Below are 23988 nucleotides of genomic sequence, written 5' to 3'. Positions count from 1 at the left end.
CACAAGAGACTGATCTTGGTAGGAGCTAATGGTACAACTTTGGGATTCTCAGCTTTATTTGCCTATTCTAAAACACCATCAGACTCATGAGCAGGAATTCAAAGATATCTGATTTATTAAAGAATAGTATGCAGGATCACAGAGAAAGCTGAGAATGATGAAAGCGAGCCAAATTCAAACTAAAAACCCTCGGTGCAGATGAAATCCCTCCCCCCGCAGAGTCTTCTCAAGTTCACAATCCCAGGTGCTCCTAACCGTTTCTGATGGTCTGTGGGAAAAGTCCTTGAACAGAGAACATAACCCAAACACATTCCATTGTACTGATTTCACCTACAGAGCTTGGTACAAGGTCTTACAGCAGCTCCCTCCCAAACAGAAACGCACATCAGTGCCATGGCATGTGAAATGTTACGATGTATAAACTACATTGAATCAGTGAACATGACACTCAATGATATAGACTAATTACTGAGCTGCAGAATTCTCTGAAAACTTCTCTACAGATAAAGTGGCAATTGCTGAAGAGGGCTCCATCACACTTTTCCCATCTAGCAATGAGCTGTACAATGGGCAATAAACTGAAAATAGATTTTGACTAGATGGAGTTGGTGGGTAATTTTGGAGTCTGGAAAGTGGGAAAGTAAGTGGAAGTTCTGGACAACATCAGAGGCTCCTTCAAAGGCAAATGTACAGAATGGTCTGTGTGTGCCTTCGAGTCAGTTTTCAACTCCTGGTGACTGTCTCTGCAGTCTTCTTGGCAAGGCTTTTCAGAAGTGGTTTGCCATTGCCTCCTCCTTCCCAGGGCTGAGAGAGAGTGACTGGCCCAAGGTTACTCAGCTGGCTTTGTGGCTAAGGTGGGACTAGAACTCACTGTCTCCTGGTTTCTAGCCTGGTGCCTTGATCACTACACCAAACTGGCTCTAGAATGGCAGAACCCCTTGATCTGAATTTGTCATTGGACAGGATAGTGATTGTGGTTGCTTTCAGTTCTGACTGGTTTAGCCTAGAGATTACATTAGAATACTTTATGGTCCTCTGCTTCGGGCAACCCAGAAGCTTCAACTGAGGTAAAATTCTATTGCTTGGTAACTGGATTTGCTTTTTTTTTTTTGACTTGATATACACAGGTCAGAGAACACAGGGCTCTTTTGCTTTCAGAACTCTTTTTTTTTCTGGGAAAATAAAATAGAGAAATTTACACACGTTGGAATTCCCACAACTGCAGCTTTCACTTCAGGCAGGCAGGCAGGTTTTATTCTTTGGTCTCCTTTGCTCCATCTATGCCACTTAAAACATCAACAATAATAAACCACACAGTCCTCTCCACTCAGGGGGTGCCTCCCGGCAACCCTCTCCTCTGGGGATCTTCCTGCAAACATAATTCAAGGGAACTACTGTACCCCCCTTACATTTTTTGGAACAACTCTCTCGGTCGGACCCTGTTTTTGAGATCTTTGGGAAGGGAGGACGTGGGATCAGCTCCTGGCCTTGGCAATAGCTGATGCTTGACAGAGTCCTCTCGGCTAGGACCTCTTCAGTTATGGGGCTTTCTCTGCCCTTGAAGGGGCATCGACACTGCACTTTTGCCCACTTGCCAGATGTTCTGCTTTACCCAGAAACAGGGTTTGCTTAACAATCCTTCGGTGCTACCCTTCTATGCTTTTGATCACACTTGCACTTAAAAATATTTTAATCTCAGTTCTGTAAATTGCAGAGGTATCCGCAGAATCCAATGCTTTGTCAAAATGACAAAAGCAGAACCGCGCCATCATAATGGAATCTCCGCCCCTTTTGTACATGTGTGCAACTTCATGATGTACGTACAAAAGGGGTGGATCTTGCGTTGCAAAGGTGCAATGCTGCTTTTGTCATCTGCCTCCCTGCAGACACCTTTAGTGCCCTTAGAAGTGCCCTTAATTACCACAATTAGGACTGGCTAAGTGAGACATCACATGACCATGCTAGACTTATGACCTCACTTTTGCCAAGGTCATTAAGTGAGTCACTGTGAGTCGTTAAGCAAGACTTCATGTGACTGTGAATTGCGATTTACTGCTGGCTTCTCCATTGACTCAGCTTGTCGGAAGCCAGCTGTGAAATGAGCAAATGGTGATCACACGACCGTGGACTGCTACGATGGTCACAAACACCTGCCAGTTGCAAAGTGTTTGAATCTCAATCATGTGACTGTGGGGACATTGTGATGGTCATAAGTGTGAGGACTGGCCATAAAATTACTTTTTCAGTGCATAACTTCAAATGGTCACTAAACAAGGCAGTTGTTAAGTGAGGACTCCAAATAGCACCCACAGTTTATATAAGTTACCAGGATCAACAAGAAAGCACTTATAAAATCAATGGGGAGATAACAAAAAATTTATTTCACAAATAGAACATAATACTGAGACACTTCCAAAGAATATGTCCTGCACTGGTGCAGCAGATGTCAAAGCAGACTTCACCCCTGAGCAGGCACTGCACTGCACAAAGATGGACGTGGGGATCAGAGGAAGAAATTGTCATCACACCTTTAGGATTAAGGCTATGGATTTTGGATGGCTTACCTGGTAGGGGCCTGAGTTATACAGCATGCTAGAAAGCCTGTCCCCATTGCATGGATTCAGTTGTAAGCAATGGTGAAAAACCAATACAGACCTGCCACCTCTTTAATTTAGGCCTGTTCTCTGTGTGCCATAGACTGAGATAGGCACAAGGCAGAAGACAAGTGCAATGTGGCAGCAAGGATGGTTTCCACCCACATGGGAGGCAAGGAGGAATCAGGTTTTTGAATATTGTCTTTCATTTAAACAAAAGGACAACCCTCAGGGCAAGTGGAAACTTAGCACATCAAGGAATAGGGCAGTGAAAACCTCTTCCCCTGATTTATTAGCTGGAAATGTGTATTTTAAACATAGCAAAACCAGCCCCTCCTGGTCAGTGTGAAGGGCTGAAGTTAATCTTCCTTGGGGTTCTATTATCTCCTTCATCTGCACTTGAAGACTGGGTCCTCTGCAACAGAGAGGAAGGGTTTTGATGATTCTTGAGCAATTGGGTCCATTTTTTAAAGTTGTTTTGTTTATAATTCAATTTCTTAAGTAATTTCCCCCCTTTAATTTTAACATGATACAAGGCTTGAATGAAAAGTAGTGCCTCCACCTCTATAGCTCTATACTCTATAAATATGAGTATTATAATAAATGAAACAGGAAACTAATTCTTGAAACCAGCTCTTTGGTTACCTGAATTTTCTTCTCTACATAATCACCACCATTTGCAACACATTTCTGCCAATGATGGACAACCTTCTTAACGCCACCATGAAAGAATTCCACACCTTCTCTCTTCAACCAGGTCTTGACAGTCCTTTCCACCTCTTCATTTGAGTCAAACAGATGCCCATAAAGGTATTCTTCTAATTTTGGGAAAAGGAGGAAGTTGCATGGTGCCAAGTTTGGACTCTATGGCGGATGGGAAAGATAGATCCAACTTTGCAACTGCCTCTTGAGTGACTTGTGAAGTGCAAGGCCTGGCATTGTTATGTTGCAGCAAAAGTTCCAAACTTTAGTTAATCATAGTTTCAAGTTTTGAGTGCTGCAACATAGTGTTCTTTGCTGACAGTGGTACTGGGTTTAAAAATCTATGTGAATATAGCTATCTGCATCCCCCCAAAGCTGCAACCATGAGTTTTCCTGGTAATGTCTGGGCTTTGAATTTTGTTTTCACAGGTGAACCTTTCTGATATTCCATGCACCTTTTGTGATGAGTCCGTATTTTGTCAGCTGTCATAATGCTGTGAACATATTCTTCGCCTTCATTCTCATAGCATGACAACTGCTAGCAAATTTCAACTTTTTAGTTTCAACTCTGCCATCAGCATGCAAGCAACCCATCATGCACATACCTTTGGATTTCAGTGTGAACATTAGTAATGACTCACGTGCTTCTGTGAAATGCCAGGCTTGACAGCAGTTTCCCTTTGAGTGATTGTCCTTTATCAATTCATCAACTTTTCTTATGTGAAACCCGATTGCTCTTTCTGATTCACTGTCTGTATATATGTTTGGCCCAGCAATGCGCATTACTCATGTCAACAGAATAATCACCATAAATGTTCTGCATTCAGTGGTGAAATTCAATTGGAGGGACTCTTCCAGCAATCAAGATTTCAGTCATAGAGCATTGATGACCGACTGCAGGCTTCCATTTCACAAACTACAGCAACACCGTCTTTTCCAGTAGGAACTGCTCACTAACCAAAGTGAAAGAACAAATGATAAAGAACACATAGGAGCTTCTTGTGCATGACTACTGCCATATTTTGGCAATTTATAACACCAGAGGCATTACTTTTCATTCAACCTCCATATCATGTATATATTTTTGCCCCTTAATTAAATGTGATAGGTATACATTTTTTCCTTTAGCATGATATAGTAGCATTTATTCAAAAGGTCAACAGGAAAACAAAGAGCCTTGCCTCCAATCCCTCATGCAGGCTCCCCATGTACCTCCTGCATGAGCAGAAAGAAGCAGAGCATTCCCACTGCTACTCAAGAGTCAGCTCATTTCCACTGCCAGATGCAGTTAGCTCAGTGCATTAAACCATAATAAAGCTGCTTTTGGTTTGGCAAAGTCTAGGAACCCATACATTTTGTCTTGTAAATCAGTGGCTTGGTGTGTGTAACTATGGCTTGTTCAACAAAGCTGAAACAAACTGTGGCATAGCATTATGCGTGAACCTATTCCACATCTGCACAGCTGCTTTGCCCTGTTTCCCTCCTGTCCAGAGCCACAGGAATTTATGCTGCTCCAAATCTTTTTTGTCCCCATAGAGCATCCTTACTGCACGCCTGGAGCAAGTCTGTACTATACTGCTGTCTATATAGACTTAATGTGCAATATTCTGATATTCTAAGGGCCAAGATTTGGGGTTCCATCAGCTGAAATTCCAGCCCTGCTCAACATCATCCACCATGTGAAAAGCTTTCCCCAAGTGACATGCCCAACAGTCTGGTTACTCCATGCATTACATTTTTTTTTCTTTTTTGTTTTGTTGTACTCTTGATCAATAGATATTTTCCCCTCTTTGAAACTATTGGTCAACCAGATGATTATTAGTTAGTGGTTTTCTAACTCTTGCCTGCCATCTAGTGGTTATCCAGATATGTGCAACTGCTGGATCAAACCTAGAACATTTTTCATGCTTAAGCATTTGGCTTGCCTCTGACAATTTAACAGCAAGATGCATTTTTTATTATTAGACATTTAGCAAAACCTGGAACGCTCTCAGGCACTCATGTTACAATAGAGGCTAAATATTAAATATCTAATCTTGCAAAATTCTCTGGTTGGGTTCACACATTCTGCTAAACCATCCTGTGATTGTTTTGTTTTGACTTCACACCTCACTCAGCCACTATAGTCAATTGAACGAATAATGGTTAAGGAAACTAAGTCATTGGCTCATCTTATTAAATGCTGGATGCAAAGTAGTCAAATATCAGTTACAGAACATCATGGATCTGTCTTTTCAGATGAGTGGAAATAATAAAAGAAGTGCATGCATATGTTTCCTAGCAACAAACATTTAGCAGAATTCTGGATTGTACTGTGTTCTAGTTTACGTGTACTATAAAAATGGATAAAAACCAGCCATTGTCAGTTTCTTGCCTCTTTTCTGAGAGAATATCTCCACAATAACTGAGCTGCAGAAGTATCAAAGGCGGACAATAACTATTTTAATTGCACAGGGGCAATTGTAATAGAGTAACAGTAGTAGAGTACCGATAGTGGAGGAAAGACACTAAAGATTAATATAACACTTAATCAAAATGTCCAGCCAGATGTGCCCAGGAAATCCAGAGGTATCAATGTACAGTAGGCTCTGTATGTGACTTCTGTAATTTAATCCTATTCTTTAAAAAAAACTCACGATAATGAATTGTGTGAAAAACAATAGGTTTTTTTTTTGTATCAAGTTGACATCCAAATGTTCTAATGGTTATGACTGGCTGAAAGGGAATAATTCTGCTATCTCTTCGATTTTGTCCAGTGCGATCTTTTACAGGCCCACCTGGAGGTCAATTTCTGTTGTGTTCAATAGGATGCACTGCCAGAGAAATGGGAGTGGGCCAGGCAGAGCAATAGGAGATCCCACGATGAACATTGGTGCATCCCAAACTTGCTGCAGTCAAAAAGAAGAGAGGCAGGTTTTTTTCTTCATATTTATCAAGTTCTGGGCCTGCGCTCACACAGCATTCCCACGGACCACCGATGGCAGGGAATTAGTAAGGTGAAGAAACGGCAAACATTTAAGAACCCAGGTGTTATCATACACTTTTACATGTCGCCTCAGGTTTCCCTTATAAAAACAAACAAACTCACCATCCCATATTTCATGAATTCAGCAGATATTGCAATATATTGGTGATTTCATTTTGAGATCTTACAAGAGTTGGTGCAACAGTGCCAAATTCTTAACAGGTTTTCATGCAAAGTCTCAGTGATTTGCCAGATTTGAATCATTTCAATATTTTTATTATTTGAATTTTAACTTTGGGTGGACTGCTGGTGCCAGTTGAGGGGAAAGTGGATAGACACTTGCTCCTTGCAAGCACGGTGTTGCTGCTTCCCATCTAGGCCTGTTTGCACATATGGTGAAGGATGGGACAATGGAGGAGAGTATGATCCACAGTGACTCTTAATGTGCCCAGCATCTTTAGCTTCCACTGCTGGGGGAAAGAAACAGAACTTCTGGACACTGAACTGGGAAGGGCCGGTTGATGGATGTCTCTAGCAGAGATTTTCCACTGTGCCAGCATTTCCCCACCTCCACTGGTAAATGTCTCTGGAACTGCTAGTTAGGGCCCATCAGCTCTCATTCTAGGGAGAACAACACTGCTCCCTTAATTTTTTTTTTTTTTTGAAATTGGAAACTAGGGCTCTGCAGAGCTTAGGATTTGAAAGCAGAAAGGCATTTCAGAGCACACTGGAGAGGGGAGAATCTGTTCTTTGTGCCAATCCTTACACCAAATGCATCTTTTCCTGGAATTCCAATACAGCTCAGGAAAGCAGCTGCAATCCCAGGTCTAAGGAGCTGCAGAGAGTTGCAGTCCGAAACTTTGCATACAAAGTCACAGCTACTGTAACTGTTATTCTGAGGAAGGTGTTACACTTGAGTTGCCCTTCCTTCAGCTCCTGCCACCTCTAACATACCCATTCTGAGGTGGGGCAATCCCAGAAAGGCATCCAAACTGTAAAGAGCATATGCATGTACCAAAATATTCAGTGCATTTTTTTCTGCCACTGAATCAGCTTGGCTCCTGATGGGCCAGGCAGAGCAACAGGAGATCTCATGATGAACATCTGTGTAAGGTTCAGAACATTTGATGACCTGCATGTTGTTGTCCATTCAGTTGCTTCTAGCTTTTCGTGATCTGATCCAGGCATCACTTTGCCTAGATTGTAGGTCACTAACCACTTCTTTGTAAACTCCTGCCTATACCATTATTAATAGCATCTAACTACCTCTTTTCTGCTTTAGATTTTTCCAAGAGTCAGGGTCTTCTCTGGTGATTCTTGCCTTTTCATTATGGGTCCAAAATGTTGAAAGTTGAGTTTTATTATTAGTGCTTCTAGTTAATATTCTGGTCTTACTTCAATTAGCCTTCAACAATTTTTTCTTCCGTCACTCCAAGGCATTCTCAAAAATTCTGTCCAACATTATAATGCCAAGGCATCAATTTTTCTTTGTTCAGCCTTTCTGATGGTCCATCTCACAGCTGTATGTTACAACTATGAAAAGTATGGCTTTGACTATACGCACTTGCATCCAAAACCAATTTATATTTCCTCTTCAAATACTTTTTTTTTAAAAAAAAATCAAGCATCTTGCAAATTTACCAAACTATAAGTTTCTTGGACAGTTAAAAAAATAATTAAATCATTTTCAAACTAGAACATTTTGTAGGAAAGGTGACTGTTGCAAAACTCAGGTAATAGTTGTTTTTACCTGCATAAGCTACAAACAAAATGAATATGCTTCCGCCTGGACTCAGAGTGTAAGCTGTAGTTGGATGTTTTTTCCAAAATGAGATTATGTATGTTTGGATGCACCCAACTTTATTTAATAGAATTATAGCAGACGAAATGTTTGGTTTTCAACCATTTTCTTTAAAGAGCCTCCAATTTAAAGTTTTTTTCCAAGACTACGACGACACTTTGATCATTTGAATTGTTCCTTTGCAAGGCTTTCACTAGCTTTACAACCTCTCTTTTGAGAGGGGCCAACAAAGATGCACATATTGCTCTGAGTGTGGACACCCACAGTACACCTGCCACAAATCCACCACAGAAAGCAACGGGGAGGAAAAAGAATGTGCATAGCAGCTTTTTCTAATTCATATTCCTGCAAGGCTTCTATTCCTATTCTGTACCTGTCCTCCATGAGTTCCCATTGTTGGTCAATTAGTATCGGCTCCCATGACTTGGCAGCAGGGGCTTCACACATAAGGAGAAAGTTCCTCTTCTCCTTCTTAGATTTTAATCATTTAAACCACAGATTTGCAGCATGCAAATGATATCTGTGGGTAGGAAAGGTGGTTGGAACTCAAGGTGGCCAGTATCTCTGGTGGAATACTTAGATTTAAGCAAATTTCTGAATGTTTCTGTGCAAATGGACCCCACTGGTCAAGTAAATTGTTAATGTGAATGAATCCTTTGACAACTGCATCTTGGGTTTTTCAAGACTCTGGAACAGAGTCTACAAATGAAGGTATAGCCAGTACCATGGAGTTATCTTGGTCCCTCCTTTCAACCTTAATAAACATTGACTTGCAACACTTTGGCTTTGAAGACCATGATGTGCCACAAAAAGAAGTCCAGTTGCATCATCTCCAGCTCCAGTCCATTTATTGTATGGTATTGGATTCTTTCCTCTGCCAAGTTTCCAGGGGCTGAGAATGGAGATCCTTCTTCAAACTCAGCCTCCCAGAGAACCGCTGGAGAAAATTGCGAAATATGGATGTCCGAAAAATGATGAAGACCCAGGGGTCCACAATGGAGTTCACAGAGAAAAAACGGAGGGCTGTAAGATCTGCTGCCTCATTTGCATCTGGGGCAAAAGCTCCAATGTATGCTCGGATCTGTAAGAGGTGAGAGATGGAAAGAAAGAGTGACTTAACAGTTGATTGGGAAGTTAAATAATGAAAGTACTTCATAGGAATGCCTGGGGATCTTGTAGGGAACCACAGTGATGGCCTTGGAGAAGCTATGCAGCGACTGTTAGCAAAACATGAATTAAGCCCAGGAAGGGAAGAAGGGATTAGAAAGAAACTTAAAGTGACCCTGCTTTGGTTCTGTTTTGGATGAGGGAAGGAAGGAAAAACACCATCAGGCTTTCAAGATTCTGTTATTATAGCCTGTATCAATAAAGTGGAGTTCTAGTATTTCTTGTGGAATCTGTTTCCTGATTGGGCTTACCTCAAAGGGCTGACATGTTTTCCACTTGCATTTAGACTATCTTTGAGACATACAGGAAGGCAGGCTATTAAGATATATGGATTAAATCACTTCTGAAGCTTTATTTATTGTCAGCTAATGAAAACTTGGACATTAGGAGGCATGATGTGGCACCTTGCACACAATTTTCACACTGCTTATAAGCTTGCTTAAATTGCCAAAATCTTGTAATTAATCTGCAGTTCTCAATTACTGTGCTGATTTATAAAAGATACTACCTTTAGCCACTCATGCAAACTGTTTTCAGGGGATGTTAGTCTAGTGCAGGGTTTCTCAAACTTGGCAACTTTAAGATGTGTGGACTTCAACTCTCACACATCTTAAAGTTGCCAAGTTTGGGAAACACTGGTCTAGTGCAACAAAAGCAGCACAGATGGTTGCAGGGGTCATTCATGAAGCAATGCTGTTGGTCACACACACATGCTGACCTGAGAAAATCTGTTACCTTTGTTTAGACCATGAATGGTAGAACTGAATTCTTTACTAGATGTGCATTTTGAAGAGGCCATGAGAACAAGACTGTTCATTTTGCTATTCATATTAATTTATTTCTTGTCGAATCTAGTGCCTTGCTTTTAAAACTACTACAGTACTTAGAATATAACAAGATTACCATTTTATTTACAAACACATTTATGTAGATATCCATTCATTCAACATTTAGAAGTTATATAAATAATTCCTTTTCCTGGGATCCAGCTTGGGGCTGCTTAAGAACAGAGAAGGTATTCTCTAAAGGCTTAGGGGCATGTTCCAGTAATCCTAAAAGTGCAAGTAAATAAATAACTTTTTTGGTTGTTGTTTTGTTGTCAGTATAGCTTGGACTTCTGGGAGTTATAGTTCCAATAATTCTTGAAGACTCCAAGCTGGGAAGGAGTTAGAAAGCAGCAGGCTGCCCTGCAGGGATAGAAATGCTACTAACTGTGAAGTCCCTGCGCCTTAAAAGCTCCCCCTCGTGGGGGAAAAAGAAAGAAAATGTAAGAAATTATTATATTGGCATTCCACTGTAGTAGTGATTCTCAGCCTTGGCCACTTGAAGATGTGTGCACTTCCTCTCCCAGAATGCTGGCTAGGGAATTCTGGGAGATGAAGTCCACATGTCTTAAAGTTGCCAAGTTTGAGAAACACTGGCATAAAGTTAGGGATTGCTACTCCATCGCCTACTTGACTCAATGCTTGCACAGGGGACCTTTTACCTTCACTCCACTGCCTTACTTCTGGCATCACTGGAAACTCAGAAATTCTGCTATAGTAAGTTCTGCATCCTTCCAGAAATTCAGAAGTTCTGCTATAAGTTAAGCCTGCAAGCCAGTCAAGAACCTGAACAAGGCCTGAACAACTTGTTTGGAAAGGCTGAACACACTCCTCTCCCCTTGTTTGGCTTGTGGTTTTACCAGCCCATCTTGACCACATCACCTAACTCTGTCCTTTTAAGTCCATGTCTAACTGTTCTATGGCCTGATCCCCCCCCCCCCATAATTCCACAGCTCATTCCAATACTCCCTTCACTTACTCTTCTTGAACATGACCGTTGGGAGAAAATCTACTGCTTGTATCCTCACCTCCTCCCTTACTAACCACATGCTTTTACATGCTTCATGTACATGGCTTCTATCACCACCTTAATAAGTCAAGGAATGCCCACTAGGAGTGTGATTCTCAGCAGGTTTTCATTGCACTGACAAAAACAACAGTGTAAGTTTTTACCCAGTTAAAAGGATGCAGAAGGATGCAAAACTTACTCTACCCCAAATTGCTTTTGATTTACAGATAGCCTCAAGATGATGACTGCTTTGGTTTGCATAAATGTGCTGCTATACCAGGAAAGCAGATAAGGAGATAACACACTCATCCTCTGGTCTGCAGAAGTGTTTCTTTTTGTGGCCCTCTTACTCTATGATGGTTTCTAATTTTATAATGTACAACTGTCCAGAGTCCCTCTTTTGGGGGAGATGGGTGGTAATTAAATTTGAATAATAAATAAATAAATAAATAATCATTAAAAGTAGATGCACTTCCCTGTGGAATGCAAATAGATTTGAAACTGATTGTGATATTCGGGATGGGGATGTGACAGAATCCAGATGGGCGTTCCGGATGGGAGTTGGCATGACAGAATGTTCCCCAAAGCAAAAACTCCCAGCATGTAGAAAACCAGCACAATCTTTCTCTAATCCTAGTTTTCTGCATGCAGGGAGGTTTTTCTTGTATGCAATCTGTTTCAATGCATCTCAGGAGCGGAGCGATTATATGTGCTCCTTCTGCACTGAGATATTCTATTTTCATGTACATCTAAGTTTCTGAACTCTCTTTCTACACTGGGCCAGAATCTATAATACACTATAATACAGAAGGGGAAGAATTGCAGAATTTGCAGGAGAAACCTTGTGGTTTTCTCTGCAACAAGCAAGATGACCCATACCAAATATATATATATATATAAATCAGCCTACATAACTGCAATCTGCAAGGTTTTGTACTTTGAGGCTTTGATGAGTCATTCAAAGAAGACAGCTAACAATTGCACCAAACTGCAGATGGTAGAGCAGCAGCTGTGAATTCAGTGGCCTAATGGAGCTTTTGCCCTCCCAAGTGAGATCCATGGTTGACACTACAGTTAAGAGGCTTCCCTTGGATTGGTTTTAGCAGATAGTTTCAGATAGTTTCAGTTTGTCCCACATCACACAGTTGTGGCCGGAGCTGATGACGGATAATGCCATCCCCAGCCCATGTTTCTCTTTTTCCTCCTGCTTTCCTTATACAGTTCTCCTTTTCCAGACCCTGAAGTCTGAGCAAAAACAGCTCATCCAAAGAGGTCAGAAGTAGGTCACAGGGTTGCACGTGGTGAGTCAGGTTCCCCATGCTCGGGTAATCATGGGAACTTTCAAATCTGCCAACATATGGCAGTTGCTACCATCTACAATGGGAAGGATGGTGCTGAAGGAGAAGGTCTTATCCATGGTAGTGCTTGCTGATGGAACTCCTCCCAGGGAGGCTGGCCTCACACCTGATTTGCTACCTTTTTGGCACCAGGTAAATAAACCGTTTATTCTTCCAAGCTGTTAAAACACCACATTACATGAACTTGTTTTAATTACTGCTTTTATTCCAGAGCACCCAAAGCCATTCTCAGGCTGCCTCAGCTGCAGGTGGACAATGAGATGAGGTTGCATCCTCAGGAAACAGGTAATGGCCTATACTCATGCCAGGGCAAGGAGGCTGTGTGGATCTGCCCATAGCCACCTGCATTCTTTTCTTGTTTTCAGTTTTCCTTGTGAGCCGGAATTCCTTTTGCACTTTAGTCTTTCTTTCGTTCTGCAGGTATTAACTACTTGGTGTAACATCACCATGCTGATCAGACCCATCTTCCGTTTCCTATACAAGTCTATTTTAAGTCTTAGCTCAGCTGAAAGCTTCCTATGGACCTACAACTGTTTCCTAAATGGCCTCAAGAGGGTTGAGATGTTGTGACACCATTAAAGAAGACCAGGATTTGAGATCAAGACCTGTCCGTCACTCTTAGCAAGGGTGGCTCTATTTTCTTGAGTAATAACACTGGAAAAGGGGAGCATCCCTACGGCTGTTAAAAAAGTCACAGATCAGAGCTGAACTGGCATTATGTTGTATCTGAACAGGAGCACACAATATTTTTATTGGTTTGAGAGACACATTTAGCCTTTGAGAGGCATGCCACTGGCCAAACTTACAAAAGGAGGTAGAACCAGGACAGAATCTAAACCTGATTTGATTGAATTTTAATGTAATTAGAATTCAATTAACCAGATAGTTCATATTATTTTTTTATATTTAATAATTTTCCCTCCTATCACATTGAAAGTTACAATTCTTAATGTAACAAAGTTACAATTTGCTGTGAATCTTGGAGTGGTCTGGGAACCACGCACATGGATTTGAGGGGGTTGCATGCAGCCCCAAGACCTCAAATTATGCACCTGAACGTGGGAGGAGAGATGACTGTAGGGCGACATGACTGCTGCCTCAATGGCTGTTAAGCTGAACACAGAGCAGAATTGTTCAGAGTTATTCCAGCAAATAGGACAAGAAACAAAAGGTTTAAATTACAAGAAAACAAGGGTTAAGATTGCACTAGATTCTACCCAAAGCCCCTTCTACCACTTACATTCTATTATTTTAAATGTAGCCGTGGCTTGATAAAACTGCTAGGAGCATACTGGCTTCTGGTGAAGGTTGTCAAGGCTAGCTGATGGATACAAAGAAATTCCAGGCTTCAGAGGTAGCATTTGACAGGTATGCTAAAAGTCACCAGTTAAATTGCTGGCCTCTGCAGTAAAATATTCCAGAAGCACAGCTGGGAAAGATCCCTTTTCCTGAAGTGTGGGGACTGCCAATCAAAGCAAAGACCCTTAGACCAAACCTGACTCAGTCACTGGTTTACATGCTACTCTAAGCTGTGGCTTGTTTAACCATGGTTTATTGAACAAGCCACAATTGGTTGAGTCTATGCAACATACTAAGCCATGACCATCCCTTATAATTCAAAATGATTGGGTTGGCACGACACCCTGAATTAGCGTGATGGGTGATCCTCTTCACAGTAAATCCATTTCCTTATGTTAAGTGGGACACCAATTGTGCAGACCTGTCTTAAAGAAATTGCTTGGGTGGTGGCTGTGGTATTGCAAAGCAGCTAATTGTATTGTCACCACACTTCCTGCCTTTGTCATTTCATGTTTCTGCACTCCCCCCCCCCGCAACTGAATGGAATTTCCAATGATTTTGTTGTAGGTTCACAGTGGTGGGGGTGCAGAGGGGGTGAGGAATGTGGGCTTGTGGGGAGGAAAAAAAAAGATTAAGCGTAAGTACAGGAACTATATGTCTCTTTATTTATATTTATTATATTATATTTATTTATGAAGGTCGGCCCTTTGTTTCCAAAAGCCGCCCTTTAGATTTATTTCATGTCATTATTTGTTTTCTGGGTTCTGCTCTTGAACTGTCCTTCGGAAAGCTAAGTTATAAACTACTGATTTTTTAAAAAAATTCTTATGGACCTGTTTCAGATTCGCCCCTTTTTCAGGTTTACCCTTTGGTTTTTCCAAGGAAGTATGGTCACGGCAACTGTAAGAGAACCAGTTTTTTATTTCTTTTTTCTTCTTTCTTCAACCCTAAGCCTTCTAGTTTTGTCAGCAGAATTATAAAGTGGTTTGCCATTCTCTTTTTCTGGATGTTTTTCAACATCCCAATCAAGCCAAAAGCTAAGTGGGGCCCCTAAAAGTACTAACTGGAGTCAAACCAGCTCACCTTCCAAAATCAGCTGTGACTGGCCAGATGCTGCTAGGTGCTCCTAGCTACCTACTAGGATACTCACTGACAAATCAGAACTTCCGAAATCCATATCCTCACCCCCAAAGCAGTTGGAGAGCTTAAGCACAATGGCTGCTTTGGAGAGTAACTGCACATTTGTTTTGGGTAATGGCTCATTTAATCCTAAGTATGAATTCTTAAAAACTCTAGCTTTAGAATGAGATGGAAAGATGGAATTGGGAAGTCAACAATGGGCTGGGGAATATTCTTTTGTTGTGCTCCCCTTGGCTCCTCTGGGAACAATCCTTTGGTTTCTTGTGAGCAGAATTCAACATGCCTTATTTCCCATTATTTTTCCCATGGACTTTTTTTGCCCAATGCATAACTGATTTATGGAATCACTGCAAGGAGATTCAGTAAGAGGATTGAATGAAAAAATAAAATCTTGAGAGTAGGAAAGAATGCTCAGCCAGAACAATTTGATGGAACCTGTTTGGAGGCAGTGTGCCTCTAAATGTCAGTTGGCCTCACAGCCCTGTTAATGTGTTCTCCCATCCTTGAGACAGGAGGCAAATACAACAATTCCCCCAACACCTTTCCTTTTAATGCACTACAGGAAGAAGGCTTGTCATGTTCCTGCTCTCTTCACCAGCCTTGTATCAGAGGTGCTGGCTATGGCCTGGGAAGTGACAGGCCCAGGGGTGCACAGTGCTGCCTCTTCAGGGGTGTCCGCACAGCCATCTCCACTCCCTGGACTGCCGAGGAGCTATGGCAGCCGCCTCTGCCCCTACTCCAGTGGTCCCACTGGTGCAGTGTTTCTCAACCTGGGCAACTTTAAGATATGTGGACTTCAATTCCCCGAATTCCCCAGCCAGCATTGGGGGTTTAAGTCCACACATCTTAAAGTTGCCAAGGTTGAGGAACACTGCTCTGGTGAGCCATTTGTGTCTGTGTGCCTTTGAGTCAGTGTTGACTCCTGGCAATTGCCTGGACAAGTAATCTGATAATATCTGTCCTTCCCCAGACAAATCTAAGATTAAAAAAAATGGCCCATTTTTTTAGGCCTGGTTGCTTAGCTATGCAAAGCATTTCTAAACCGTTTGCATGTGTGTATAAGTAGCCAAAACAAGTTCTTAAATACACCATCATTCATCACTCTTACTAAACAGACTAATTCCGGGAATTAATCAATTCACAACTGTTGACTTCTAGAGACAAAGCAGGCTATATGCAGATGAACCATTCTATCATTACTGGTGCTTAAAAAATGCATGGCTTGGATATTTTCCCACTTAAAGAATCGGCAAGCCACAGACTTTTCTTTGAATTGCTCAGAGTAACTTCCTGCTGGTGAAGTTCCTAGAGAGTTATTGGTCTCTCCATCCTTACTATCATGCTAAATCTTACAGTGGTGTTTCTCAACCTTGGCAACCCTAAGAAGTGTGGACTTCAACTCCCAGAATTCCCCAGCCAGCATAGGGAATTCTGGGCGTTGAAGTCCACACATCTTAAAGTTGCCAAGGTTGAGAAACACTGGTTTAGAGAGTACAATATGAGTTAGGATGCATGTACCCCTCATGAATAGTTCTAGGACTTGGAGGGCAGTCCCTCTGACTTGCTAAGAGAAAAAACAGTTAAAGTGATTTAAATCAGTTTTTTCCCATTATTCCTAGTAATTCTCTGCTGCCGGAAAATATAAATCCTTATCCCCTCAGAATGAGAAATCTTAGTGGAAGTGAACATTACTGGACTGGGAATCATGCTCAGAGCCTAGAATTTGTGCAGATCTGAAATTCAGCTGCGGGTTAAAAAATCTGAATCCTAAATTTAGTATTCCACTTTGAATGTCAATCATATATTAAATTATAACATTCAGAAGTTTCTGATCAGGTCGTAAGACTGGAACCTAGATGCACTACAAGTGCAAACCTACATTGTAACATATTCTAATCCACTTTATTGGGTAAGAGGCAATTTAAAAACCCAGATTATGCATCCAATTTTTAAAATCACCTCAAAATCCAGAAGCACCTGGAATTAGAAATGGACTACAGGTATGTGCAAGCTAATAAAATGAAAAGTATAATGTACATTTCTTCAACAACTTCTCCCTTGTGGTTAAATTTGTGGAGGAAACAAAAGAAGTGGGCTTTTTTCCCTTTTACATGGAGGAAGGAAGGTACTGTTATTTTCCCCCACCTCCATGTTAAAGGGAAAAAAAACACCCACCCACTTAATCTCATTCAAAATTCTGCCTCTGAGAAAGAGATAGCTAATCCCTTATTGGCTTCTTTCTAAAACGATTCCGTCCTGTTATGATCCCTCTGCTATTCACCACAGACTAATCTATGTGATGTGGACTTCCTTTTCTGTTGATTCTGATTATGCATTAGGGTGAGACTTCAGAGGAAGGAAAAGAAGGTGTGCAAATGGTTCAGAGAGTAAAACAACACGACAGCTAAGCAATTCACTAAAAAATGTTGCTACCCAGGCAAAACACGTTGCTTTACACAGTAACATGAGGTAGAAGGGTTGCCCCAGGCAGCTGATCTTGTGTTTTGATGAAAACACTGCATTTTTACTTCTAGGGAAGTGTAATAGGGGCTTGTAGTGCTCTGCCTCCAGTGGCCAAAAATAATCTGACCAGCTTTGGGGACTATATATCCTGACTTGAAGGAAGATTGGTCTAGGGCAGTGTTTCTCTACCTTGGCAACTTTAAGATATGTGGACTTCAACTCCCAGAATCCCCCAGACATCTTAAAGTTGCTAAGGTTGAGAAACGCTGATCTAAGGAAAGAAAATATCTTGCACCACAAGCCAGCCAGGTGCCCAGAAGCAGCCCAACCATCTCCCACCACAAGAGAATAAGGGACATCAGTGCCCCGCTCCCCCTCAGATACCACTAACAGAACCAAACCTAGCTAGGATGAGGCGGAGCACAGGTTCATCCCCTGCACTATTGGTATGGACTGCTAGCAGATCTCCAGGATTTCAAGCAGACTTTCCCAGCCCCACGAGGAGAGAGCGAGATCCAACAGAAACTTCTGAAGGCAAAGCAGGCGCTCGCTTTCCTTCTGAGGTTTTTCCTCCTCCCTCGTATTTTTTCGGGTAGTTAAACTGCATCCCGAGGGGAGAAAGATGTCGACGGCACCAACCAGACGTCCAGCGAGCGCATTATGCTGCAGAAAGAGGGCGCCGAAGCCGAACTGGGTCCAGTTCTCCTCGTCCGTCCCTTCCCATCTCCCCGCGCAGAGCTACTTACGATCACTGGCAGGGAGCAGATGGTGAAAAGGGCGGTCATGAGCGCCAGCAGGACCAGCTGGCCCAGCTCCTCGGTGCGCCTGGAGGCGCAAGGGGGTCTGAGAGGCACGGCTGCGCCCTGGTCAGCCGGGTGGGTCCTGCGCGGGGGCTGGCGACGCGCCATCCGGTAGAGACTCCTCATGCTGCCCAGATTGCACAGGCCGACGGCCAGCACCAGCACGCCCAGCAGGCTGGCGTAGAGCGCCGAATAGACCCATCCCCCGCCTGCCATGCGAATGAAGCACCACGTGCCTGGACAGTACTGGACGTTGCTGCCGAAGCCCAGGAATGGCAGCGCGCAAAACAGAGCGCAAAGGGCGCCCGCCGCGACGGTCAGCAGCGCGCCCCAGCGCCTACTGGTGTGGCGTTCGTAGAAGTACGGGTGGCCAAGCGAGAGCCAGCACTCCAGGGCCATGGCCAGCAGCAGCGTGGTGGACGCCAGGCCGAAGAAAGCCATGAGGAAGGCGAACAGCTGACACAGCTTGCCGGGGGAGCGGATCGGTCCCTCTTCGGGCTGGCTGACTTCGGTGCTTGCGGTGGGCGGCCATAGGTCGATGAGGCTGCGGTTGTGAGCATAGGCGGCCAGCACGATTGGGCTCAGCAAACACTTGCCCAGCAAGTCCGTCGCGGCCAGGGCGCTCACCAGGAGGTAGAAGGGGGACGCCCGGGGACGCCCTTGGCCGCGCTGCAACTTCGCCTTCAGATGGTGCTGCCACAGGAGCCCCAGCGCCAACACGTTGCCCAGCAGCCCCGCCGCGAAGAGTAACGAGCTGGGCAGCACCGACTGGCCTGCTTCGAGCCTCAGGGTCTGGTTGCACCGGTAGTCGCCTGCGGCCATGGAGAGGGTCCGGCTGGGCTGGGCGCGGGGGGAGTCGGAGCGCGTGGGGAGCCGGCGGGCGCGGGGGAGGTGGGGACCACGGATAGAGACCCGCTTATGAAGGGAAGGAAGGGAAACGGAGGGGGGAGACGACGAGGAAATGCTCGACGCCGCCAGACGGGGCGAGAGTGGGGAGGAGGAAGGGCAGGGAGGTGGGGCAAGAGAGGCGTTGGCTAACAGAAGAAGGCCAGTCTTTGGGGGGCGGGGAGCGGGGGGAAGAGAAGCCGCTTATTCCCTGGGAGACCGGCGAAGGAGCCCTGCCCTTCGAGAAGGGGAGGGGTGGCAAGCGAGAGATGGAAAGGACTGGGAAGCTGAGGGTGGGCGAGGGTTGCCTGGTAGATAATCTTCTGACCAGAAACCTTGACTTGTGTTATTCTCAAGTTGATAGAACTGACCACTTCATTAGCCAGCAGAGTTTTGCCAAAATTTGGAATGAATGAGGCTTTGAGCTAGGCTCAGCACCAAAGATTGTAGTAGGCAGAGGAGGTTGAGGCCACCTCAACCTCAGTGGGGGCCAGAGTGGTGGGTTAGTTGGCTTCCCAAGGCAGATGATAATAGTGCCACAAGAGCAGAGGGTTGGTGTCCCTCTAGCTCTGATCTCATCACTCTTCTATGGCCCTGGAACCATCTTATCAACCAGCACCGACAGACATCACAGGACAAATATTTCCAAGCAGAACAAGATGCTTTTCTCTTCTCCACTGGAGCTCTTTCAGTGTTGGGCCCACTTCACACTGGAGAAGATGAGCAGATGAGCAGATCAGATGGCCAAGTACTTTGCCACACCTTCTGACAGACATCTGAGAGCACAGATCTCCTCCATACATATACCTGAAACCTTTAAAGGTGTGGAGCTTAAAGTGGGGTTTAGCATCTGACATGGTGATGAAAGGTCCCCTGTGCAAGCACCGAGTCACGTCTGACCTTCTGGGGGGACGCCGCTTTTGCCACGTTTTCTTGGCAGACTATAGAGCAAGGTGGCTTGCCACTGCCTTCCCCAGTGGTCACCTTCCCCAGCAAGCTGGGTACTCATTTCACCAACCACGGAAGGATGGAAGGCCGAGTTGACCTGAGCCGGCTACCCAGGAGAGAATCCAGCTTCTGCTGGGATCGAACTTGGGTTGTGGGGGAGAGTTTTGTTTTGGTGGAAATACTGCCGCCTGCCACTCTGCACCACATGAGGCTGTTTCAGCATCTGACATAAAGTCATGATAAACCACCTAATCTAGTATCTTTCTAAATATGAGCAACTAGATGCTTACAAGAAAGCCACAAGCAGAACACTGATTATCCACTTTTGTCAATGTGGGGAGGAGGATGACTTTCCACCTCTCCTTGAGAAGAAAGACCATAGCATGTGAGATGTTGGAAGGAACATTGGTTTCTCCTCTGATTTCTGGAGAGGCTATTGCTGGAATGTAGGAGTGTCTTCTTTCCTTGGTGACAGGCAAGACAATAATGTTTACCTTCAACACTGTCCACTGCTTTTGTTTCTACAGTACAGCTAAAAGCTTAGATGAGGAATTGAGATTAAGGATTTAAGTACTGATGGTGTTTTGGAGGGATCTCAAATCCTGAAAGATATCAGGATTTTACAGGTTTTTGAGCTCCTTGAAGTGCAAGAAAACGTGAACTAAGCTAGTTGATCATCCAAATCTGTCTTAATAGTTCACTTTTTCAATAACAAAATGTATTCTGGAAGTGATTGTGGGTAACAGAGTGGATAAAATATAGCATAATTGTGTACCTTTGCAGTCCCTCTTTCCTTCTCAAATTGTTTTATTTTAACATGGAAAAAGAAAAGAAATGAATGATATGACACAGAATGAGTAAAGGAAGAGCAATGACTGAGAAACAGGAAGTCTTGTATTATAAGTGTAATAGTAGAGTTATGTAGCCCAGAGTCTGGACTTGTTTTCTACATTTGCCTCGTTAAAATAATATTATTTGTAAGCGTGATTATGGGGAGGGGATAATCCACTGTTGGCTTATAATAATACAGTATGTTATAATGATAAGTGTGTAGCTTTGACATTGACAAAGAATCCATAGGTCTCGCCTAATTAAGATTGTTCCAAACTGAAAGGGTGGAATCTTGTTGGGACATGGCATGGGGCCGTGTTACCTGAGGGACCGCCTCTTCCCCGTTTCATCAGCCCGTCCCACTCGATTATGCAGAGAGGGCATGCTACGGACCCCGTCGGTAAGAGTATTCCGTCTGGCGGGGTCCAGGAGGCGGGCCTTCTCTGCAGTAGCACCCGCCCTGTGGAACACACTGCCCTCAGAGGCGAGGTTAGCCCCATCGCTCCTGCCTTCTGGAGGAAGTTGAAGACCTGGCTCTGCCACTGGGCTTGGGGCAGGGAGGAGAATAGTCATACTTGGGGCTGGCTAGTACCTTGAAGTGCCCTTCCTATACAACGACTGAATGAGACCATAGCCATCTGGATTTTATTATATTTGGTAGCTCTGCGAAATTGTTTTATAATGTGTTTTATATTGAAATTTTATTGTGTGTTTATTGTTTTATATTGTAAACCGCCCAGAGTTCCTCTGCTTGGAGGAGATGGGCGGTGATAAATTTGACAAATAAATAAATAAACTTGACAAATATATTTGTTCTTAATATTGGTAAACTGGTAGCCCAAGATCACCCTTCTCCAACCTGATGGCCACCAAACATGTTAGAGTTTGACTCCCGTAATTCCCAGAAGCCAAAACACTAACAGCAATAAAGTTTGTGCAAGGCACAAAATATTAAAGTTGTTAAGATAAATAGCTGAACTGTAGGGACCCAGGAGAAGTGCCTTCTCTGTTCTAGCAGCTGCCCTCTGCAACAGCATATCCCAGGGTTTCTCAGCCAGGGTTCCATAGAACCCTAGGGTTCCGTGAGAGGTCATTAGGGGTTCCCTGGGAGATCACAATTTATTTAAAAACGTACTTCAAATTCGGGCAACTTCACATTAAAAGGTAAGTTTCATTATTTATTTTTAGTTTAAGAACACTGTTAATGCATACATATAGGCCTATGCATGATATGAAAGTAATAATTTTGTAACTTCTGGCCTATATTTGAGCCTGAATGTGCAGGGGTTCCCTGAGGCCTGAAAAATATGGCATATCCTCTGCAATCTGGAGGGCTCTGACTATGCTGGTCCTTTGTAAGATGTTGGAAGACCTGGTTCTTCTCAGTTAGACAAGAACTTCTACATGAAATGCTGTGCTAAGGCAAATTATGTAATTGAACATATTTGCAAGGGAGAAGGAAGAGCAGGTTTGGTTTAGTGTATACTGGGCTTTGAAACTCGATTGCATCTTGCATTCGGTCTACTGCATGAGAAACCAATGGCTGACTCTGAGCTCACAATCTTGCTGGATGCTGGGGATTCATCTCCATTGAATTCAATAATTTAGTGCTGTTTAACCTTAAAACTGCACCTATCTGCTACCCAAAAAACATAGCTGTTATGGAAGACTGCCTGAGGCTCATGGAAGTTGAAATCCAGCACTTTTGAAGGTCATCAAGCAGGAGAAATCTGTTATACCACATTACAAAATTATGGTTCTTCCTCTGTGACTTCAGTGGAAGTGCTTGCTTCTCTTTCAACAACTGCAGTCTTCTCTACCATCTTCCATGATGTCATCTTTCTGTGCGCATACCTATCCAGCATACTATTGTCTGCTATCCACATTATTTACAGCATTCTGACCATGTGACTTATCTCCTTAAATCCATTCATTAGCTGCCTATCCACTTCTGGGTTCTGCACAAGGAATCTTGTACCCTCATCATCAACATTTTCCGTGGCCTCACTCCTTCTTCTCTCTTTGTCCTTATATCCCAATGTAGCAATCCTTAGACCTTCTCTTCTGCAGCTCCTCCATCCCCTGAGCATTCAGACTTAACTTGAAGGAGTTTCTGTCTCACCCATTTTAATGTGCTTGAATTTAGATACCTCCTTATTTCAAGGATCCAAAGTACATTGGGTGACCATTTTCTCTCTCCAGATCTGATGGACTTGGCCATTCCACAAGTATGCCCAGGATCTGGGAAACTGCTGCAGCTCTCAAAATACTTTAATTAGGATTATTTTTAAAGGTTTATTAAAAAATAAGAAAGAATAATTGGGAAAATAATAATACTTGGGAAAAAAGTACAAAGTACAAATATCCAGTTAATCTTCCAATGTTATACAAATCAAAGTCTGCATGGTCTGAATTAACAATTACAGTAGTATAAACACTGTATTGTAAGGAAAGTAAAGGGCCTTAGGGTGTCACTGAAACCTATGGATGTGTGAGTGTAAGAAGAGAAATATAAAGTCCTACATCCAGAGAGGAAAAAAAAGAAATGCACAAATATAAGATGAGGGAGGTTTGGTTTAGCAGTAGTACATGTGAAAAAGATCTGGGTGTTCTAATTGATCACATGTTGAACATGAACCCAGGTGAGATGCAGCTGCTGAAAATATAAATATTATTTGGGGATGTAGGAGGAGGAGGAGCATGGAGTCCAGATCATGGGAAGCAATTGGCCTATTCTATGCTGCCTTTGTTGGGCTCCATTTGGAATATTGTGTCAGTTCTAGGCACAATAGTCTTAAAAAGAACATCAACAAAGAGTCTGAAGGAAAGCTAACAAAGTGGTGAGATGGAGATAGCTCTTACATGATCAAAAGCAAGCAGCCTGATACCAGATTTGGCCATTACCAAAATGATGGGAACTGCCCCTTCCCACCACAACAGAGTTCTTTTTAGCCCTTTATCAGGTGCATCTCCAGGGGGAATCAAAAAATTCAAGATGGAACTCAAGACCCCCCTCAGATGCTCCTGCCCCTTATAAAGAATGAGGCACAAGGGTTTGAACATGGATTGCAGTACGAATAGAACTACATGTTTGATTTACAGCAGCCACTGGAATTCTTTCATAATGGCCTTTTAGCTTTTCTACAATAAATCAGAAGTCCTCCTATGCTTGTTTATCTACATCTGTCCAGCTTGCCAAAGA

The 23988-nt window shown here is 43.2% G+C and overlaps 1 protein-coding gene across 1 annotated transcript; it reads right to left on the bottom strand.

Moving 5' to 3' along the window:
* Positions 1 to 8667: 8667 nt before the first annotated feature.
* Positions 8668 to 18969, bottom strand: PTGDR (prostaglandin D2 receptor). Its single transcript, XM_063294031.1, has 2 exons — positions 18069 to 18969; positions 8668 to 9143 (listed from the first exon to the last, which is right to left on the bottom strand). The coding sequence occupies exons 1-2, from the start codon at positions 18942 to 18944 to the stop codon at positions 8910 to 8912; spliced, it is 1110 nt and encodes a 369-aa protein (XP_063150101.1). The 5' UTR covers positions 18945 to 18969; the 3' UTR covers positions 8668 to 8909.
* Between the last annotated feature and the right edge of the window lie 5019 nt (positions 18970 to 23988).

The sequence above is a fragment of the Candoia aspera genome, chromosome 1 (assembly GCF_035149785.1).
Source record: "Candoia aspera isolate rCanAsp1 chromosome 1, rCanAsp1.hap2, whole genome shotgun sequence".
Taxonomy (NCBI): Eukaryota; Metazoa; Chordata; class Lepidosauria; order Squamata; family Boidae; genus Candoia; species Candoia aspera.
This window is presented reverse-complemented; position numbering and strand designations above follow the sequence as displayed.

Bases quoted from the DNA above. Each gene is read 5' to 3' on its own strand.
- PTGDR (XM_063294031.1), bottom strand. From the start codon at position 18,944: ATGGCCGCAGGCGACTACCGGTGCAACCAGACCCTGAGGCTCGAAGCA. The intron at 9,144-18,068 runs GTAAGTAGCTCT...CACCTCTTACAG, and splicing joins TCTGCTCCCTGCCAGTGATC to ATCCGAGCATACATTGGAGC.